This window comes from Meriones unguiculatus, chromosome 17 (genome assembly GCF_030254825.1).
Source record: "Meriones unguiculatus strain TT.TT164.6M chromosome 17, Bangor_MerUng_6.1, whole genome shotgun sequence".
NCBI lineage: Eukaryota > Metazoa > Chordata > Mammalia > Rodentia > Muridae > Meriones > Meriones unguiculatus.
Window position 1 is genome coordinate 87,179,806 of NC_083364.1, and position 18,524 is coordinate 87,198,329.

The 18,524-nt window shown below is 42.7% G+C and overlaps 1 protein-coding gene across 4 annotated transcripts in view; it reads right to left on the reverse strand.

Moving 5' to 3' along the window:
* The window catches only part of App (amyloid beta precursor protein), a 226,599-nt gene extending 212,926 nt beyond the window's left edge, over nt 1-13,673 (reverse strand). For 2 of the 4 annotated variants that reach the window (XM_021658341.2, XM_021658340.2), the window contains exon 1: nt 13,455-13,673. In XM_021658341.2, coding sequence (XP_021514016.1) covers nt 13,455-13,511 — 57 coding nt within the window. In that variant the 5' untranslated portion in view covers nt 13,512-13,673. The remainder of the gene's footprint in view (nt 1-13,454) is intronic. The other 2 variants (XM_021658343.2, XM_021658342.2) reach the window with 1 other exon arrangement.
* Between the last annotated feature and the right edge of the window lie 4,851 nt (nt 13,674-18,524).

Here is an 18,524-nt window from a genome sequence, read left to right on the forward strand (position 1 = left end):
ACCATTACAGAAGGGGGTCAAAGGGTTTTTGTTTTTTTGGTTTTTGTTTTTGTTTTCTCATTAGTTAAATTTTGTTAACTCTGTATCCCAGCTGTATCCCGCTCCCTCATTCCCTCCCCAATCCCACCCTCCTACCCTCATCTCCTCTCTGCCCCTTTCCAAGTCCACTGTTCATCTGACCCTGTATCTTCAGGACTGGCTGCAAAGTCCTCCTCTGTGGCCTAACAGTACTGCTCCTCCTTTGGGGGGTGGGGAGGTCAAAGAGCCTGCCATTAAGTTCCTGTTAGAAATAGTCCTTGTTCCCCTTACTATAAGAAACCAATTGGTTACTGAGCTACCACGGGCCACATCCGAGCAGAGGTTCTAGGTTATATAAGAGCCAGAGATTGTGAAGGACCAGAGTAAAATAGTGTCTTCTAAACATGGCAAGACTATATGCAATGTTAACATATACAGCAGGTATGGTTGCCTGAGAAAGAACTGAACATGTTTAAGCCAGTCACCATTCCAGTACTGGCTGAGGAATTACTGACAGTTGAGGGCTTCTGAAAAAGGGAGAGTCAGGTTTTCTTTAAGTATGTGGTCCCTGGCAGGTGGGTCACACTCCAGTGGATGGCCCTATATCCATGAATACAGGGCAGCACAAACTGTACTTGGTGGCTTATTGTTTTTTATAAAGAGAACATGAAGTTGTGAGGGGTGGAGAAAGCAGGGAGTGGATTCAGAAGGAGTTAGGAGAGGAATGGATGGTGAATATGATCAAAACCCATTGTATTCATGTATGAAATTATCTAGGAACTAATAAAAACATACTAAAGAAGAACAAGAGGAAGAGGAGGAATAGAAGCAGCTATAAAGCAAATATATAAATTCCAGTATACCCTTTAGGATGATTCATCCTTCATTATCTAGGTCCTGGGCAGCTATGTCTCTGTCCATCAGGCTTCCCTTCAACTGTCTGAGCCACAGTCAAATTGTTCTGGCTTCTCAGTGGGATTCCCTCCTCTCATCCTTCACTGAATAACAGTGCAGTGTCCTCAGTACAGTTTTGTAAGTAGTACCCTTCATAGTTTTTAGACTAACAGCAAAATGTAAGCCACTTTCACATCAAGAGTTGTATTAATCTAGGCTGTAGTGGCACATACTTTTAATTCCAGCATTCATGGGGCAGAGGCAGGCAGATTTCAGTGAGTTTGAGACCTCCTTTGTCTATATGGTGAGTTCCAGGACAGCCAGAGCTACATAGTGAAACTCTGTCTCATGAAAATGAGAATTTTTATTGGTTGTTCCAGAACCTTCCCAACCAACACAACTACATTATCTTAAGCTTCAGTTTACTTTTAGCAAACTTAATTTCCTGAATTCTTTGGTGTAAAGAGATTTAGCATAACATAAACCATTAGAAAAACAAGCCTGAACAAACAGGAGAATGATACAAGGCTTAGCATAATGACCTCAATAAGATTTTCAATGCCTGTCAATATAATGGTATAAAATAGCATTGGCTTCTGGATGTACAAAATTATGATTTTTTTCCTGTTCTTTTTCTTTCTTTCTTTTCTTTTTTCCTTCTTTGTTGTTGTTGTTGTTTTGTTTTTTCTTAAAGACAGGGTTTTTCTGTGTAACCCCGATTCTCCTGGAACTCCCTTTGTAGAACAGGCTGGCCTTGAGCTCAAGAGAACCACCTGCCTCTGAGTGTTGGAATTAAAGGCACCTGAACAAGGAAAATACCATTTGTACAATTTCCTTAGAAAACACAAGTAATAGAATTCACACTACTTTTAAACCAATGTTGATCATCTTTACACTAAACTCAAAAGGAAATATCAGGTGCCAAACAGCAAAAATGAATAAATAAGTCACCAAACTACACACTGAAAATGACAATGTAATTTTCACTTTGATGGCCACATAATTTAATTCCAATATACAGTGTTTTCTTTCTAAACCCTACTTACTACCTTACTCAAACAAATCATGTCCAGCATCGTTCAACTGAGATTACAAAAACAAATCAGAAGACTGATGAAATACATTCTGAGAATGGTGGCTCAGGTCTGAAACCCAGAATTCAAGAGGCTGACACAGGAAATGAAGTTTACAGATAGCCTGGATACACAGTGAGTTTGAGGCCAGTCAGAGCAACGCTGAAAAAAATCTTGCCTCAATTTAAAAAGGAGGGAGTGTTAAGTGGGAGGACACCATCTAAATTTCCTGAAGAGCTGGGAATGACTGACGTCAAAAGTTACTGTGTTTATAAAAATTTTCTGTAATAAAATGTTAGAAAAAGCTGCAAAAAAAATTTTATTTAAAGGGCCCTTTTTATTCTTTCAATCCTTGTTCATAATCTTTAAAACATAAAAGAAACTGCCTCAACTATCCAGGATCAAACATGAATGCATGTTTTTGTTTTATTTTTTTACATGTATGCAAATAGTTTTGTAGAATGGGAGAGTGCACTAACCCTGCATACTGTGTAGAGGTCAGAGGTCACTGTCAGGTATCTTCCGTCACTGCCCACCTTCTCTTTTGAGGCAGGATCTCTCACTCACTGACTCTGAAGCTCACATTTTTGTTGGACTGGCTGGCCAGTACATCTCCAGGATCCTCCTGTCTCCACCCTACTGGCACAGATATCTGCCATGTGCCCAGCATTGACATGGGTTCTGGGGATCCAACCTTGGGTCATGCTTGAGCAAAAATCACTTTACCCACTGAACCATCTACTATACACCAAACTGTGCAATTCCTGATCACTGCACCACAGAATTTCTACAGTACTCACGAAAGTATTTATTAAATACTTAGTAGTGCTAAATGTAAAATATTGTCCTTAATGATAAGTTATGGAAAGCAGTATGACCACAATAAATATTAGTATCCCCCTAGTCCCCATTTTCTTTTTGTTTTCTTTAGTCCTCAGTTTCATTTGAAATATTTAGCTTCCTCAAAGCAGCTCTTAGTTATTCTTTCACACTACAGTAAATAGTCCAGATACTTCAGTTTACCTAGGGAGTGACCATGACACACATACACACACACACATCCTGACTAAAATACTAACCTTAACCCACAATGCACTTCTCTCTAGACTCTTCCTTCACCTCTTACCCAGCTATTTACTCTACTTGACTCCAGTTTACTGTACTTACCACTTGCTGCTTCCTGGAGAACAAGGAAAGAATGAATTTTTTTCTTTACTAAGTTTGCTTCTCTGAAGCAGATAGTTAATTGGTTAATACCCATTGTCTTCTTGAAAGGATTTAGAATCATCAGTAAGCTTAACAGAGGGTGTATCTATGGGTGTGTCCTCAGAGACTTTAAGAGGAAGGAAGACCCATACTCAAGTGGGTAATACCAGTACATGGTTGCCATGCCAGAGTGTCAAAAAAGACATCTAGACTACCAACAGCATTCAACTCTCTGCTTCCTGACTATGAATGCCTGTTACCATTGGTCACTATCAGGGTGACATCCTAGTCATGAGGATTTGTACCCTCAGTCTATGAGCCAGGAGCCACAGTTGAGGCTATAATTTCAGTCTGAAGCCATGTGGCTAGCATGCACATGACCCTGGGTTCAATACCCAGCACTGGGGGATAGGGGTGGGGTGCTTCCTTCCTTAAGTTGCTTTTATCTAGTATTTTGTCACAGCAACAAAAAAGTAACACACACACTGGCCAAGGTAACACACACACTGGCCAAAGAAAATTAGCTAGTAACTTCTCTATAGAAACTGGATTTTAATATTAAATGGACTTACCTAATTTAATATGCAAAGATCTGAGAAATATTCTTAAAATTAATCTTCATATTTGAACATTTCATGTGTATTGGAGTGTTTGAAGAACATTTCATCTCAAAGTAATAAATAGTGGAAGTAATACTACACTTGTTCTAAACATGCCATAATAAGCAATTAAGCATCAGGCTGGGGAATATTTATTATAAGATGTGACTTTTCATATGGTAAATCATAGCATCATTCTCTAAAATACTAGGCTGAGATTTCAAAAGGCTCTGTCACTTCAAAGAAGAGGACTTTTTTGAATGACGTAAAAAGTAGTTATAGTTAAGAAATAATGTTTATATACCATGACTTTTATCTATAAATTACACCACACAACTTAAGTGATTGATATATTTGTTTTTTTTTAAAGTATGCTTTTAAGAATTCATTCAATAACAGGAATAGACAAAGATTATCCACCAAGTCTTGAGAGATAAAACCATTCTATTTTCTTTTAAAAATGAAATGTAGTGGAGAAGAGGAACAAATGAAGCACACAACTGTTAAGATGCCATGATGATACTCAACACACTGTATTCTAACCTCAACAATGAATCTTTTAAAAAGAAATTTAGAGCTGGGAATATGGCTCAGTGGTACAGTATCTACCTAGGACAACAAGGCCCTGGTTCAATCCCAGGCACAGAAAACAACAAAAATAAAGTTTTAATGCTTCTTTAATTTTAATGTAAAATTCCAATCAGGTACTCACAGACATGTCAATGTTTATTGTAGAAATGTTCACAATTATGGAACCAGCAGAGGTTCCAACAGAGGTAAAGAAAATGTGGTGTATATGCACAGTGGAATTTTTTTTCAGACATAAAGAATGGAATTATACTGCTTGCAAAACAAACAAAAAAAAAAAAACAAAAAACAAACACGGAGGAAGTTGGAAATAGCCATCATATGCTAATTAGGCCAATTTTAGAATGATGGATTTTGTATGCTTTCTCTGATCTTATGTAGATATATAAAAACAAGTACAGTAGAAGTGAAACTATCTAGGGGAACCAAGTAAGCTAAATGAAGAAAGGAACTGGGAGAAGAAGGGAGGGGTGGGATTGAAGAGGAAGGAAGGAAAGGGGAAGGGAAGGAAGAGGAGGGGAGAATAGCCTCAACATACAACATATACTTGCATGAAAATGTCTTCATGCAGCACAGTCCTACACACAAGGAGCAGACACTGAATTTTATTTATCAATAATTTTTAAATCACTGAGGAATGTGTGTTTATAAAATACAAATTTTAATTTTAATTGATTTAAAAAAGAAGGTTGTGCAGACAAAGCAAAGCTGAACAAACGAGCTTTTGGTAACGAGGGATGAAAGGGCACGTCTTAAACACACAAATGATCCTCCAGAGTGAGATTAAGCCTCGTGTTTATTGTCCTGCAAAATGTCTCCATGGGGTTGAGATATATGACTGTCATTAAAGCTTTGAAATTTAGCAAAGCGACAAGAGCAATAAAGCATTTCTTCACTTAACACAAATGACTCTCTGTGATGGATCTCTTACTCTTCTAAGCGTCCTCTAAAGCTGAGGGGTAATGGATCACTATCAGTTAGAAAGCCTCACTTTTTTCACTGAAGATAAAGACAGTGTGTGGCTCTCTAAACAAAAGACAAATTTGATTTCCTGAGGAAAAATATCAGACAAAGAACAATTTCATAACTAGGAAATCACCAAAAGCAAAGCAATGCCTTTATAGTTTCTGAGTTAAATTTTTAATCTGAAATATCTTTTGAACTGGAGAGGAGAAAAAAACAAAACAAAACAGGCTATCTGAAAAGGAGATTCCAATCCTGTTCCATGTCTATTGCTGTACATCTCTATTTACCCATTTCTTATGTGTGCTCATTGACACTATACCCAAGGCTCTGAGAACATCCCTCCTTGCTCCCTGCAACTACTCTCGGTAGGGACTCGGTAGGGAGAGTACTAAATACGGATTCTGTAGTTCTAGCCAGACCAGAAGCAACTTCTTTCCAAACACTAACTACACAGCTCGTTAACAAGAACCCACACTTGGACTCCTGAGGCTTCTGTTTCTTGATCCTTCCATGTTGTTTGCAACCGTAATTGAACCAGGGAATCCTCAGTTTTATTTACTAAATGTTTCGAAAATCATTAGACTAATTTTGACTCACAGGGAGAAAATGGTGCATGAGCAAACCAGCTAACACTTTCTACGTGTAATTTAAACTGAGTCATAGATAAAAGATGTAGTCCTAACAGAGCAGTTATATAAACTCATTTTATTTTGAGTCTGATTTTCTTACAGGAAGGCTGCCTTCATGTCTTGTCTTGAGTGAACTCTCTTGAGCCTTCTACGCTAGGGCCAACAATTCTTTGGCTGGCATTTGAATCTTCTACTTCTGATGACAAAGCCTGATTATTCATTTTCATTGAAAAGGTTTAGCTAAAGACTAAACTAAGCCTGTCCACAGCTTCTCACATGCATCCAAAGATGTCCAACTAATAATTATGTTAATAATCAAGTCAATGCATAAACTGATTCAATATTAAACATGTGAAAGCCACTAGCAAGCACAGAATTAAAAATGAGCAGTTTCCACTTACATAAACCCTGCATATTTCTATGCTCTTTAAAATTTTCAATGAACATGAAAAATCACATATTTAATAAATGACATTTTATTAAAGATGTTTTAAAAATCTTTTTACCTGTGTTATGTCTCATCTTTAAATCTTCTCTCTCTCTCTCTTTTTTTTTTTTACTATGTAACCCAACCTGGCCTTGAACCTGTGACTGTCCACTGGTATCTCCTCAGTGCTGGGATTACAGGCACTTGCCACACCTGAGTAAATTCATTCATCCTTGTAGAGAACAAACTGACAAGTCCCCCTTTCTCTTAATTAAACAATAAGTGAGTCACTCTAACAAGTGAAATATCATGAAGATTATTTAGCTTTCCATAACTATGTGTTAGAAATGTATATTCATTTTCTACCCTACTACAAAAGTGCAACACTTAGTTATGATGGTACATCAAGTCCATATTAATACATTAATTTTTATTAATTTATTACTTTACATATTTTATTAATTTGTTTTAAGGATATTATATACAGAACAATTTAATCCTCAACAATGATAAATACTACTATCCACATTTTGCAAAAGCACAGAAATTTAACCATGGCCAATAAATATCTCAGAGGAGACAGCATTCCGAATGCATGCTCCAGCAACCTTGGCCAGCACTTGGTTTCTGGATCCATGTGTGTTATAGTTTACGTCATAAGTGTGACCCAAAGGCCAGTGAGTTAAAGGCCTTCAGGGGGCCACTGTCTGGAGGTAGTAGGACATTTAAGAGGTGGAGGTAGCTTGGAAGTCTGGGATGCCAGTGTCTTCGTTCTTTCCTGTTTGCTCCCAGGCAGGCCAGAATGACAGGATGGGCTGGCCTGTCCGCCACATGCTCCCTGCCATATTATGCCTCACAACAGGCCAGGAAGTGTGGGGCCAACCAATCACTGACTAAAACCTCCTAAACTGTGACCCAACATAAACTCTTCCTCTTTTCAAGTTGACAGAGGTTTTGTGTCACAGCAACAGAAAGCAATGTGAAACGCTACCTTTTGTAGACATCTGAAAAACACTCAGTGGTTCAACATTACTGGCCTAACAATATTAAATCCACATTGCAAATGTTAACTCCAATGACTTCCACTGAGGAGATAGGCTTTTAAAAACCTCTCTAATTGTGGGGCAGCAGAGGTGCATCCCTTTAATCCCAGCACTCAGGAGGCAGAGGCAGGTGGATCTCTGTGAGTTTGAGGTCAGCCTGGTCTACAAAGTGAGTCCAGGACAGCCAAGGCAACGCAGAGAAACCCTATCTGGAAAAAAAAAAAAAAAAAAAACCAATAAATAGGCAGACACACAGACAGATAGTTAATCTCTACTAGGGACTAGGGGGTTAAGAGCACTTCTCTTCTTCCATAGGAGCTGAATTCAGTTGGTTCACACCTGTAACTCTCAACTTCAGGGAGATCCCAGGCCTGTGACATCCACAGGTAATTCACTCATGTGCACACAGCACACATATACATGTAATTTTAAAATGATAATACAAAGAAATTTTAAAGCATAGTCCACTTATTTCATGATATACTCTCTAGCTCAATCTCTACCTCATGCCTCCTTAAAGTAGTCACACAGAGACTTGGCCCTGTGACTCTGACTCCCAGCTACTCAGGAGGCTGAGGTTAAGGCTGAGAGAAGGAGCCTGGAGCTTCGGCAACAGAGTCAAACCCTGTTCTGATTTGGATTCTGTTCTGAGGTTAAACTATAGCCACTTACACATCACAGTCCATTAAGGACATCCAAAGACAGGAGCTCGAGTAGGAACCTGGAAGCAAGAACTAAAATAGAGACTAAGGAGAAGGGTTACTTCCTGGTTCAGTGTCTCCTGATTTGCTCAGCCTGGTGGTACTGCCCATAGTGGGCTGGGCCGTCCCCTCCCACATCAGTCATGAATCAGGAAACTGCCCTACCCCTACAGAAAATCTGATTGGCAATTCTCAATTGAGGGTCCCTCTTCCCAGGTAACTCTAGTGTGTGTCAAGTTAACAAAAACAAACGAGAACAGATCCCCAGGGCAAAAAATAAAAAAAGTAGCCATACAAAATAAATCTAAATTAAATATCTGCTTTGCTCACTACTGCAGCTAGGATCTATTTGGTGAACTAATTTCTCTGTAAAGTCTTTTATAATAACTAGCTATTCCTTGTCATATCATTTATTCAAAAACTAGTAACATACACACACACACACACACACACACTATTATAGCAGTCATTCTAATCCAGCGTTGAGAGAATTCTGATCTCAAAGATAGTACCACTCTAGGTACCAACGAGGCAAAAAATCTGAACAAAAAAACTTTACCCAACATATTTTTTTCATAATAAAGAGTTGTTTCTCTCAAAAACAATCCATGTTAAACTAAGGAAAGGACTGTAGGCTATGCAACATTCCTCCTTCTGGAATGCCTCCATTGGCAAACTGGGTCTGAAATATCATACATGTGATTGCTTATACTTGCTGCTCACTCAGGCATCATGCTCATTCCCTCACCTTCGCCTTGTCAGCTTGCCATACTCTTTCCCACCCACTCACAAGGTAGGATACGGGGTTTAAGAGGTAGCAGGTTACAGCACCCAGGACCGCACACAGGACCACACACAGGACCACACACAGGACACTTGCAAAAGACAGCATTTACCTGCACTCCGTGATTTACATGTAGGATACCACTACGAAAAGGAAAAGACATCACACTTGTGTAAGCAAAGCAAGGCCCTAACCCAGGTAAGGGCTTGGAAGCTGAGAACACTGGCTGCTGGCCAGGCCCTCACAAACGCAGGTGTGTGCTCTGGGAGGCAAGTCTCCTACAAGACCACAACGTCATCTAACCCAGGGAGGGGGGTGTGACTGCAGTCCTGGCTATAGGGGTAATGTCAAGACACAATAGCTTTGAGGGAAGATGAGCACGATGGAAACCAGACCTGAGCCTTCCTCTCTTCTTCTCCCTGTTTACTGAACAGCCTAGCCTCCATGGCATTACTTGGCCCCTTTGTTTTCAGCACAGCTTGATGAATTCTGAATGTGGTTCAAATTGGTCCATCTGTAACTGGCCTCAAAATCCCAATTTCTATTTTTAAATTGCCCACAGTATTTTTCCCCCTTAAAGCCAATGTCCAGGCCTTGCTCCCAAGAACTTCTTTTTGATGTAATAGGTAAAACTCTGGAAATATTCTTGAGCTTTTGTTTATTTATTTATCTCCAGGATTCCTTAGGATGGGGATGTAGTTCAGTGGTAGAGCACTTGCCCACTATGCTTAACTCTCCTTATCTGATACCACCACCACACACACACAAAGAAAACAGAAGAAGAAACCATCATGACTCTGATGTGCAACTAGGATGAGAACTCATGATTAACAGCACCTTGTACCTTACAGAAGCACTCTGAAAAACTGAGTCTCCCTTCCCTCTGTATCACTGAGCCATGAACCTCCTTTTCATCACTTACTCCCCTGGTTAAGATGGTGCCAGAGATATCTCCTGTCTGCTATCAACCCTGACCTCCACCCAGCTCCAGAGTCCTGCCTGCACCTGTGACAATGTCTGTTCATTTTTTGTCTCCAAGAAGGTAAAGATGGTTTGGATATATGTAAAGATATTCAGAGCTGCGGGGCAAGATTTGGCCCAAAAATAAAATAATAAAAATTTCCCTAATGAATAGATGAGGAGATGAATCAAATTGAATTCCACATTTGTTCGTTCTTTCATTATGTAAAACCTTTTCTGTGCATGGCTCGAAAGCAAGTGCAGAGAACACTGATAAGACAAAGGCCCTGCTTATGCACTCTGCTGTTTGTGTGTGGACACACAGAGTTCATGCAAATAGTTAACCTTCAATCTCCAGACCTGGGACACAAACTTGGCTGGAAACTTAGAACCAGGAAATACCTAGGATTATCTAATCTTATTAACCCTTACTCTTTTATGCTGTAACACTTTTTCAGTACACCACTTACTGGTTGGTGCTTTGTTTTTTCTTAATATGTACTTTTCTTTTTTTGTACATAACATTCTTATTTTATAATTATGTGCATGTTTCATTCCCACTACATACTTCTGTACCAGTGACAGGGTGAGTTCTAAAGTATATGCAGTCAAACAAACATTACATTCTGGAAGCTTGATGTTTAAAGTATATCTGTGCAGGTCCATCTTGACATGAAAGGCAGAGATTATAAAATAAGTACATTAATGAGAGACGCCTTGTAAATCCCAAGACAATGTTTTTGTAGTTATTTAGCATCTTTTTTTTCACTTCTATATGTAGGATGACTGATAATCTTCATTAACAAACAGATACAGGAAATTAGTGTGTCATACACAGTAAACTAAAAACAGGAACCCTATGACAGTAACAGTGCACCTTAACCATAAAGGTATTAAATCAGCCTTTTCTAATTTAGTTTTGTGATCTTGTATATACCTTTTCATTTCCTCAGTTCCATCTTTTAACTGCCCTGCAGTACTAAGGGTCTTCCAAATGTCATAGGGAACAAGAAAGAAGTGTTTTTGTACCCTGCCAGTTATCATGGCTTCCCACGGACAACCGTGGCTCCTGATGGATCACCACCAAAATCCCAGCTTCACTGTTCCATGGCTTCTACCTTCACAGCAGCGCTAGGCAGCAGCAGCAGCAGGGGCAGCAGCAGCAGCAGGTTTCCAGACAGTGAAGAAACCCCCACCACCAAAGCAAGATGAAAGCTAACAGCTCTACACAAGCAAACCGGAGTGTTTGTCCCCCACAGTTTGTTACATGTTTGCCTCTGTTCAGCATACCAGGAAAGGAACGTCAAACCAGGTAATGACCATTCCCTGGAAGATGAGGCCCGATCATCCTTACCCTCATTCATCTGACTCTTTGCAAAGCCACCTGCAGCAGACCTCTTTTCTGTGATTTGCAAAAGGCAACTGACTCCTAATCCTGTGGCTTCAGTGGACAGAGCTCCTCAAGTCTCTGTCGGCCTCATTAGCGAGGTTTACCTTTCTTAATATGAGTCTCACATCCACCCTTTAAAGGTGACGATAATCACAGGCTAATCTCCAAATGTTTGGCAGAAAAACGATATGCAATTGCAGAAGCCAAAATTTTAATAAATCCAGTTCATCCTGGCCCACATCCTGACTCTTTTTATAAAAAATTACCATTTAAAAAATGCTCAAGAAAAATATTTGAGTTTTGACAGAAGCTCCAAAAATTAAAGTTACGCTTTTAATTCTTAGCCCCGTTTTTATATAGTAAGACAATGACAATTTCTAAGACTGAATGATTAAACAACTAAAATTTTAGGTCATCAGAGAAATCAGAATTTCCTTGATTAAACGGCTTTTAAAAAAATAGAACACTAAATTCTTCAGGCTTTAATCTTAAAAGACCTGTTTTAACCAGTCAGAGGTGATTTACGGATTCCGAAGCTACTTGTGGGGAAAAAAAAAATCAGAAGGGGAAAAAGTTCAATGACCTTGTAAATTAAGGACTAAGAACTAACTAACTAAAAACCCATACTAGTGTGATAGCCTGGACAGCCCCCACGGAATTACAGAAAAACACTCGTCCGGAAATTGCTTTTTTTTTTTTTTTTTTTTTGGAAAATTACTGTGAGGTACTGAAAAAAGAAAGGGGGTGATGGGGAAAGGATAATACAAATGCTTAGATGGTGAAAAGGGAGCAAGCTACGCAAAATAAAACCAGCTGCCACGCAAACAACTTCTAGGCATCTTTGGATAAAAAGGAAAACAACCCTTTTGCTGAATGCTGGAGAGTTGGATGAATGGTGAAGACTTGTTATACACCTAGTGGTGGGTGGATTTCACAGGCTGCAGCCTCCACACAGCTTTTCTTTGCTGCACTGCAGAGGCGCCATCTTCTCAGTCTTAATCTTCACTCTATTCAAACCTTTTATCTGCACCCTTTTAAAAAAGGACCCTGAGGACACTCCCCAGCATCCTGGGCCCCCCAGGGTGACTAAGCTAGAGTCCCCAGAAGCGCCTCAGAGGAGGCCGCACCTTAATCAGGCAAACGCCTCCTTTGATGTACAGGAGCCCCAGCCTCCCCACCACCAGGCACTGCCCTTTCCAGACGCATGCCTCACTCTGGGCTCTCTCTCTCTCTCTCTGCGAGGACTTTGCAGCCCCGCACAGGATTGGCACTAGGCGGTGGTGATGCGGGGGTGGGAGACCCCGGGGCCCCACCAACGCACCCCAGGCCCTCGGGGGCAGGCGCGCAGCAAGGGGAAGGGAGCCGCGGTGGCGCACAAACTACCAGGGCTCCGCCACCGCGTCCTGGACGGCGAGGGCGGGGTGTCGCGGCTTTTGTTCCCGGGGACCTTCCCGGTCTCAGGGAGAAGCTGGAGGTGCGACTTAAGAACCCGGGACGTCCAGGCTGAGGGACGGTGCGGGGTGGCCGCAGCTCTCCGATCCCTCCCATCACTTGCAACTTGCACAAAAGAGGGACACGGAAAAGCACAAAGTTTGCCTGAGGAAGGCGGTGCGCGACCCCGCGCCCGCTCCGGAGAGGGTCGCTGCGCAGGCAGCCGCCGCCCGCGGCCGCCAGCTTCGAGGGAGGACGAGAGGGGGTGGGAAGGGAAGGTGAGCCGGGCGCTGCCCAGGCTCCAGAGCTGCCCCCATTCCATCCCAGGACCCCAGGGAAGGGGAAGGGCGGCGATTTCCTCGCGGGGCACTGAATCCGGAGACGCTGCTTTCGCTTTTCCACATGTGTCCCCTTCCCCCACGGACTGGGTGTCTCTCACATCCTCGAGACACGTTCTCGAGGCAGGGAGGAGTCAGGGTCTGCGCTCAGGCACGTCCCCCTCGGCCTCCGGACTGGCGGAGATGGGGAGCCCTGCGCCTCACCCGCTGCCTCTCCGCCGGTCGGGCAGCGTCCCCGGGCAGGGCAGGGCCAGGGACGCGGATGCGCAGGGCGCCCGCAGGCGGGGGCGGCGAGGAGCTGGATGCCCAGGACAGTACCCGTCTCCAGACTCAAGCTCCGCGGCGGGGAGGATCGTGTCCCCCCGGCGCCAGCCTCCCCAGGCTCTTTCCCGAGGCGCGGCACCTACCTCCAGAGCCCGAACCGTCCAGGCGGCCAGCATGAGCAGCGCCAAGCTGGGCAACATCGTGATCCCGTGTGGGGCACCGAGCGCTCGGGGTGCGAGTAGACGATCCGCCGCGCCCTGGCTGTCTCCGCGTCGCCGCCGACTCCGGTGGCCCGCGCCCTCGCTCCGCTCCGAAGTGCTCTCGCCTCCCGCCGCCGAGGAAACTGACAGAGCCGAAGCGTGGCGGCGGGGCTCGCAGCCGGGGAGTCAGCTGATCCCGCCCACCCGGCTGGCCACCCGAGAGAGACCCCTAGCGGAGCCCGGGGGAGCTGCGCCCGAGCGCAGCGGGAGGCACCCGGGCCGGGAGGCGCCCACAGGTGCGGTGTCCTGGGCACCCGCGCGGCTGTGGAACCCGCGCCCCCAGTGGGCTCTGGGAACCAAACGGAGGGACGATCTGGGTCAGGGAGAGGGACCCGCAGGAAGGTGAATCCTAGGACGTTTGGGTTCCAGGAACGTCGGGAGCGCTCTCAGCTAGTCCTCATGAGCTTGAGTCACCCGACCCTGCAGGCCTCTCCGGAATGTGGTTGAGGAGCTACTGATGCGACCCATGCTTTTTTTTTTTTTTTTTTTTTTTTTTTTTATCTGCAGTTGGTTTTCTCTGGAGAGGTGGAGCGAGGCTGAGAACGTTAACAAACGAAATAGGATTTCTTTGCAAGAGGGCAGCCTCCACCCCACAGCAACCTGGAATTTTTGTCCTTAGAAGGCACGAGAGAAGAAGACGGGGCCTAGGACACAGGACCACCCATCACCCTTTTTCTTTGTGTTTGGAGTTGGGGCAGGAGGCGGTTGTTAAATTGTTGCTGCATTTTTGTTTGATTTGGGCAGTTTCAGAGAAGGAGACGCGTATCTGGAATTGGAAGAGGCAGGAAGGTGAAAACTAAGATGGAGAAGAGATCAAAGTTGAGCTGGAAATGGTCTTCAGAGATGGCTCTTGTTCCACCTCCATCACCAAGGACTTCGTCCTGGAACTCTGCTCTCCCCCCCGCCCCCCCCCCCCCCATCTGCCCTAAGTCCTAGAAACAAACCTCTAAAGCCATTTCCTCCCAAACACGAACTACCCAGTGCTAGCATGGTCTAGAACCATCCAGATATGCTCCCCACCCCTCCCAACTTGATTTGGCTCCAGACCCCAAGCCATTGGCCTGTTCTAGGGGAGATGAAAGGTAATACCTTGTGAGTTTCTGCTTTTAAGGCCACCTTTTCCCTCACCTCATGTACTTGCTGGCTAGTGTTTAATAATTTGACCTGAGCTGTCTGTGGTCATCTGGGAAAGGGAAAGGAAGTTGAGAAAAGTGCCTCTATTAGATTGATCTGAAGGCAAATCTTTGGAGGCGTGGTTTTGATTATTGTTTGATGTGGGAGACTGGCCCTGACAGGCTGTCCTGGGTTGTATAACAAAGCAGGCTGAACAAGCCATGAGGGACACACCAGTAAGCAGCTTCTGCCAGGGCTGCTGCCTCAGTTCCTGCTTCCGGTCCTGCCGTGCGTTCCTGCTCTGACTTTCCTTCTCGATGAATTGTGATCACAATGCGTGAGCTAAAAAATAAACAAACAAAACAAACAAAAATAAAAATAAACCTGTGGTAGAACTGCTTTTGGTCATGGTTTTGTTGTTGTTTGTTTATTTTTTTTGTTTTTTTAAAGTCTCCACAATAGAAAGCGAACTAGAGCACCTGCTCTTTCACAGATAGTGATAGGAATCCCTTCTAGTGTGGCAGTAGGGCGTGTCTCCAGCTTCCCTTTCTGAGAAGCATTGATCTACCAGCATGACTAAATACCATCTGTCCAACTCTACAAGTACGTCTCACTCTCTCTCCCTCTTTTTTGTTGTTTTTGGTCCTGAATGTCCTTTGAATGTCCCCAACAAATAACAACAAATATTCGCTATGCAACATTTGCTTTTATTATTTATGGTATTCATTTACTACAAAAGCTGAGGAAAGGATAGGGAGACAGCTGAGTCAACAAAGTACTTACTGTACAAACATGAGGACCTGAGTTCCATCCCTGGAAGCCACATAAGAATGTCAGCCATACTTAGCATCTGCTTAGAAGGTAGAGACACACAGATTCTTGCGCAAGGCAAGCCAGGAAAGAGACCCTGCCTATAATAATGACAATAACAATAATAATGGTGGACAGTATCTGAAAAACATCATCTAAGGATGACTCCCAGCATACACACACACATACTTACACATTCACACATACACATACACACATGTACACACACACACACACACACACACACACACACAAATCCAAGGAAGCAAGGAGAGCAGAGCCTGGGACTGTGGCTTACCAAAAGAGTAACTGGTTACTCAGTAAGGGAAACCTCAGCCCTCAGCATCTGAAAGTTGGGAAAGGAAAGCTAGAGGGCTGACAAGTCTGAGAACAGGAAAGTGACACAAAGCTGGACCCACAGGGGAAAAAAAATCCCAATAAGAAACAAAACAGAGGAGCTCTCCACATCACACTCCCTCCCAAACACACTTCTCTATTGTCTTCATCATCATCACCGCATGTTTGCATAAACAAGGAAAACACCTTAACACCTAGAAGGTGGGGAGAGAGCAGATCCAGCTCCAAACCTTGTCAGATCTTACTGAAAAATGAAAGCTTGAAACCTTTTGTCCAAAACTAAACATTCTTAAGACGGTGACAGTGGAACATTAGACTGAGCTCTTCTGGAGACAGAGCACAGTTTGTAGGCCATGGGAAAGAGGCAGGGATTTGTTTTTAAAAGAGGTGGGCAAGTATCCACCATTCTTAGAGGAAATGATCAACTCCTGATTGTGCCCAAAAGAACTTCCCTTTTTTTATTTAGAATGTTAATGTTGTGCTTTTATTTTATTTGTGTGGATGTGTCTGCATGTTCCTGTGTGTGTGCCCACAAGTGTGAGTGTGCTCACTAAGGTTGGAAGAGGGAGGCAGATATAATTCCAGGAGCTAGAACTATAGACTGTTGTGAGACGCCTGACATGGGTGTTAGGAACCCTTTAGGTCTTCTACAAGAGTAGGAAGTGCTCTTAACCAACTTGAGAATGTGTATGTGTGTGTGTGTGTGTGTGTTTACAAGCAAGCACAGCACACACGAGGAGGTAAGAGGACACCTTTAGCAGTCTCTTCTCTCCTTTCAGCTTAAGGCAGGGCCTCTATTGCTGTTTCCACACTGCTGTGTCCTCTAGACTATCAGGCTGAGCTCTTCTAGGTGATCTTCTGTCACCTTCTTTCATTTTATTTTTAGGAATGCTGCTACGATTATAGATGTGTGCCTCTGCATCTCACTTTCTTACATGCGTGGATTCTAGGAATTGCTTAAATTGTCAGACTTGCAAGGCAGACACTTTTACCTGATGAGCAATCCGTCTGACCCAATCCCCTACGTTCTCCTATTTCATCACCACTCAGAGATTCTGGTGATTTTTCTTTCTTTCTTTTTTCTTTTTTCTTTCTTCTTTCGTTCTTTTCTTTCTTTCTTTCTTTCTTTCTTTCTTTCTTTCTTTCTTTCTAAATGTCTTAGCACTTCCCCTGCTCTACTGTAATGTCACTTTCTGCCCTGACTGAGTGTCTTCCCAAGACCATGCACAGGAAGCACAGCAACATTCCTGGATAGAATCCTTAAGGAAGGGTTTAATGTAGTGGTGAGTGTCTTTAATCCCAACAGAGGCAGACAGGGCTACACAATGAGACCCTGTCTCAGACAAAAAACAAAGAACCTTCAGGAAAGAAGCCAACCAACTTGGGCTATTCCTCTTCTTTCTCTTTTTCTTTCTTTCTTTCTTTTCTTTCTTTTTTTCTTTTTTTCTTTCTTTCTTTTTTGTTCTTTTGCTTTCTCTTTCTCTCTTCCTTCCAATCACACCTCTTTCTTCCTTCCCTTCTTAATTTTTAATTTTCTTTTGAAATAAGTTTTCTGTATAGCCCAAGTTTGTCTTGAACTTAATATTCTCCGGCTTCAGGGCTCCTGAGCACTGAGATTACAGGAGTTGTCACCATGCCATATCCGGGTTGTTATTTTGACTGACTCTTTGCTAAATATCTAGATCATTTGGTCACTCTAGACTTCTTCAGGTATTAAGGCAGTCATAGTCTTATGGAGAGGCTCCAGTGTGGTCTTAGCTGGGCCTTATCTGTGATGGTAGGAGTTTCCTATGTTGCTTAGAAACTGCCTTCCTTTCTAGAACCCCACACCAATTACTATGTTTGGATCAGAAGTCCATCCTAAGTTGCACTACTGCTCATCTCTTTGGACCTTCTCTCACACAGAAATGTGTTGTTAATGTCTTTACAATATCTACAGAAGTCTCAACTATGCCAAACTTTGGGCAGAGGGCAGGGAAAGAAGGGGGAAATAGACCTAGAGGGGACAGGAACTTCACAAGGAGAGCAACAGAACCAAAAAACCTGGGCTTAACAGTCAATATGAAAACCATTCAATATTTTCAAAACAAAATCTTTTCTTTCCTCTGATAACACAGTTTTTGCATAGTGTTTCCCCCCTTTCCTCTTTTAAATGTACAGAGGAATGTTTTTAATGAATAATTGACAATAAATGTATCTACATTTAAATCTACTTATCTAATATATCTTTGTATCTACAAGGGAAGTGACATTTTACTTACCTTTTCCTCCTTACTTATTTTTTTATAGGTCTTCATTGGTGCATCTATAAATCATTCATTTATATATAGTATAATATTCTGCCATCATTACACAAACCTGGAGGCAGACTTCAGGTCAGATAAGTCATACAGTACAAATAGCCTTAGGTACTTCTTTACTAACTCTATGGAGCCACAAGATCAAATCTTTAGCCAGAGAAATGATGCTGAACTCAGAGCTGTTACAAAGACTGGTGTGAAAGAACATGCCTCTGTTTTAGAAAATGAAAACAACAAAAGAGAAGGAAATAGTCTGTTTAAAAACCAGTTACGTGTCAGGAACATGTAATAGGGCTACATGGGCATTCCCGGTATTTTCTTCCTTGAAGAACTTTGGATGCCTGGGCAATGACGTTTTGAGAAAGCCTGAACT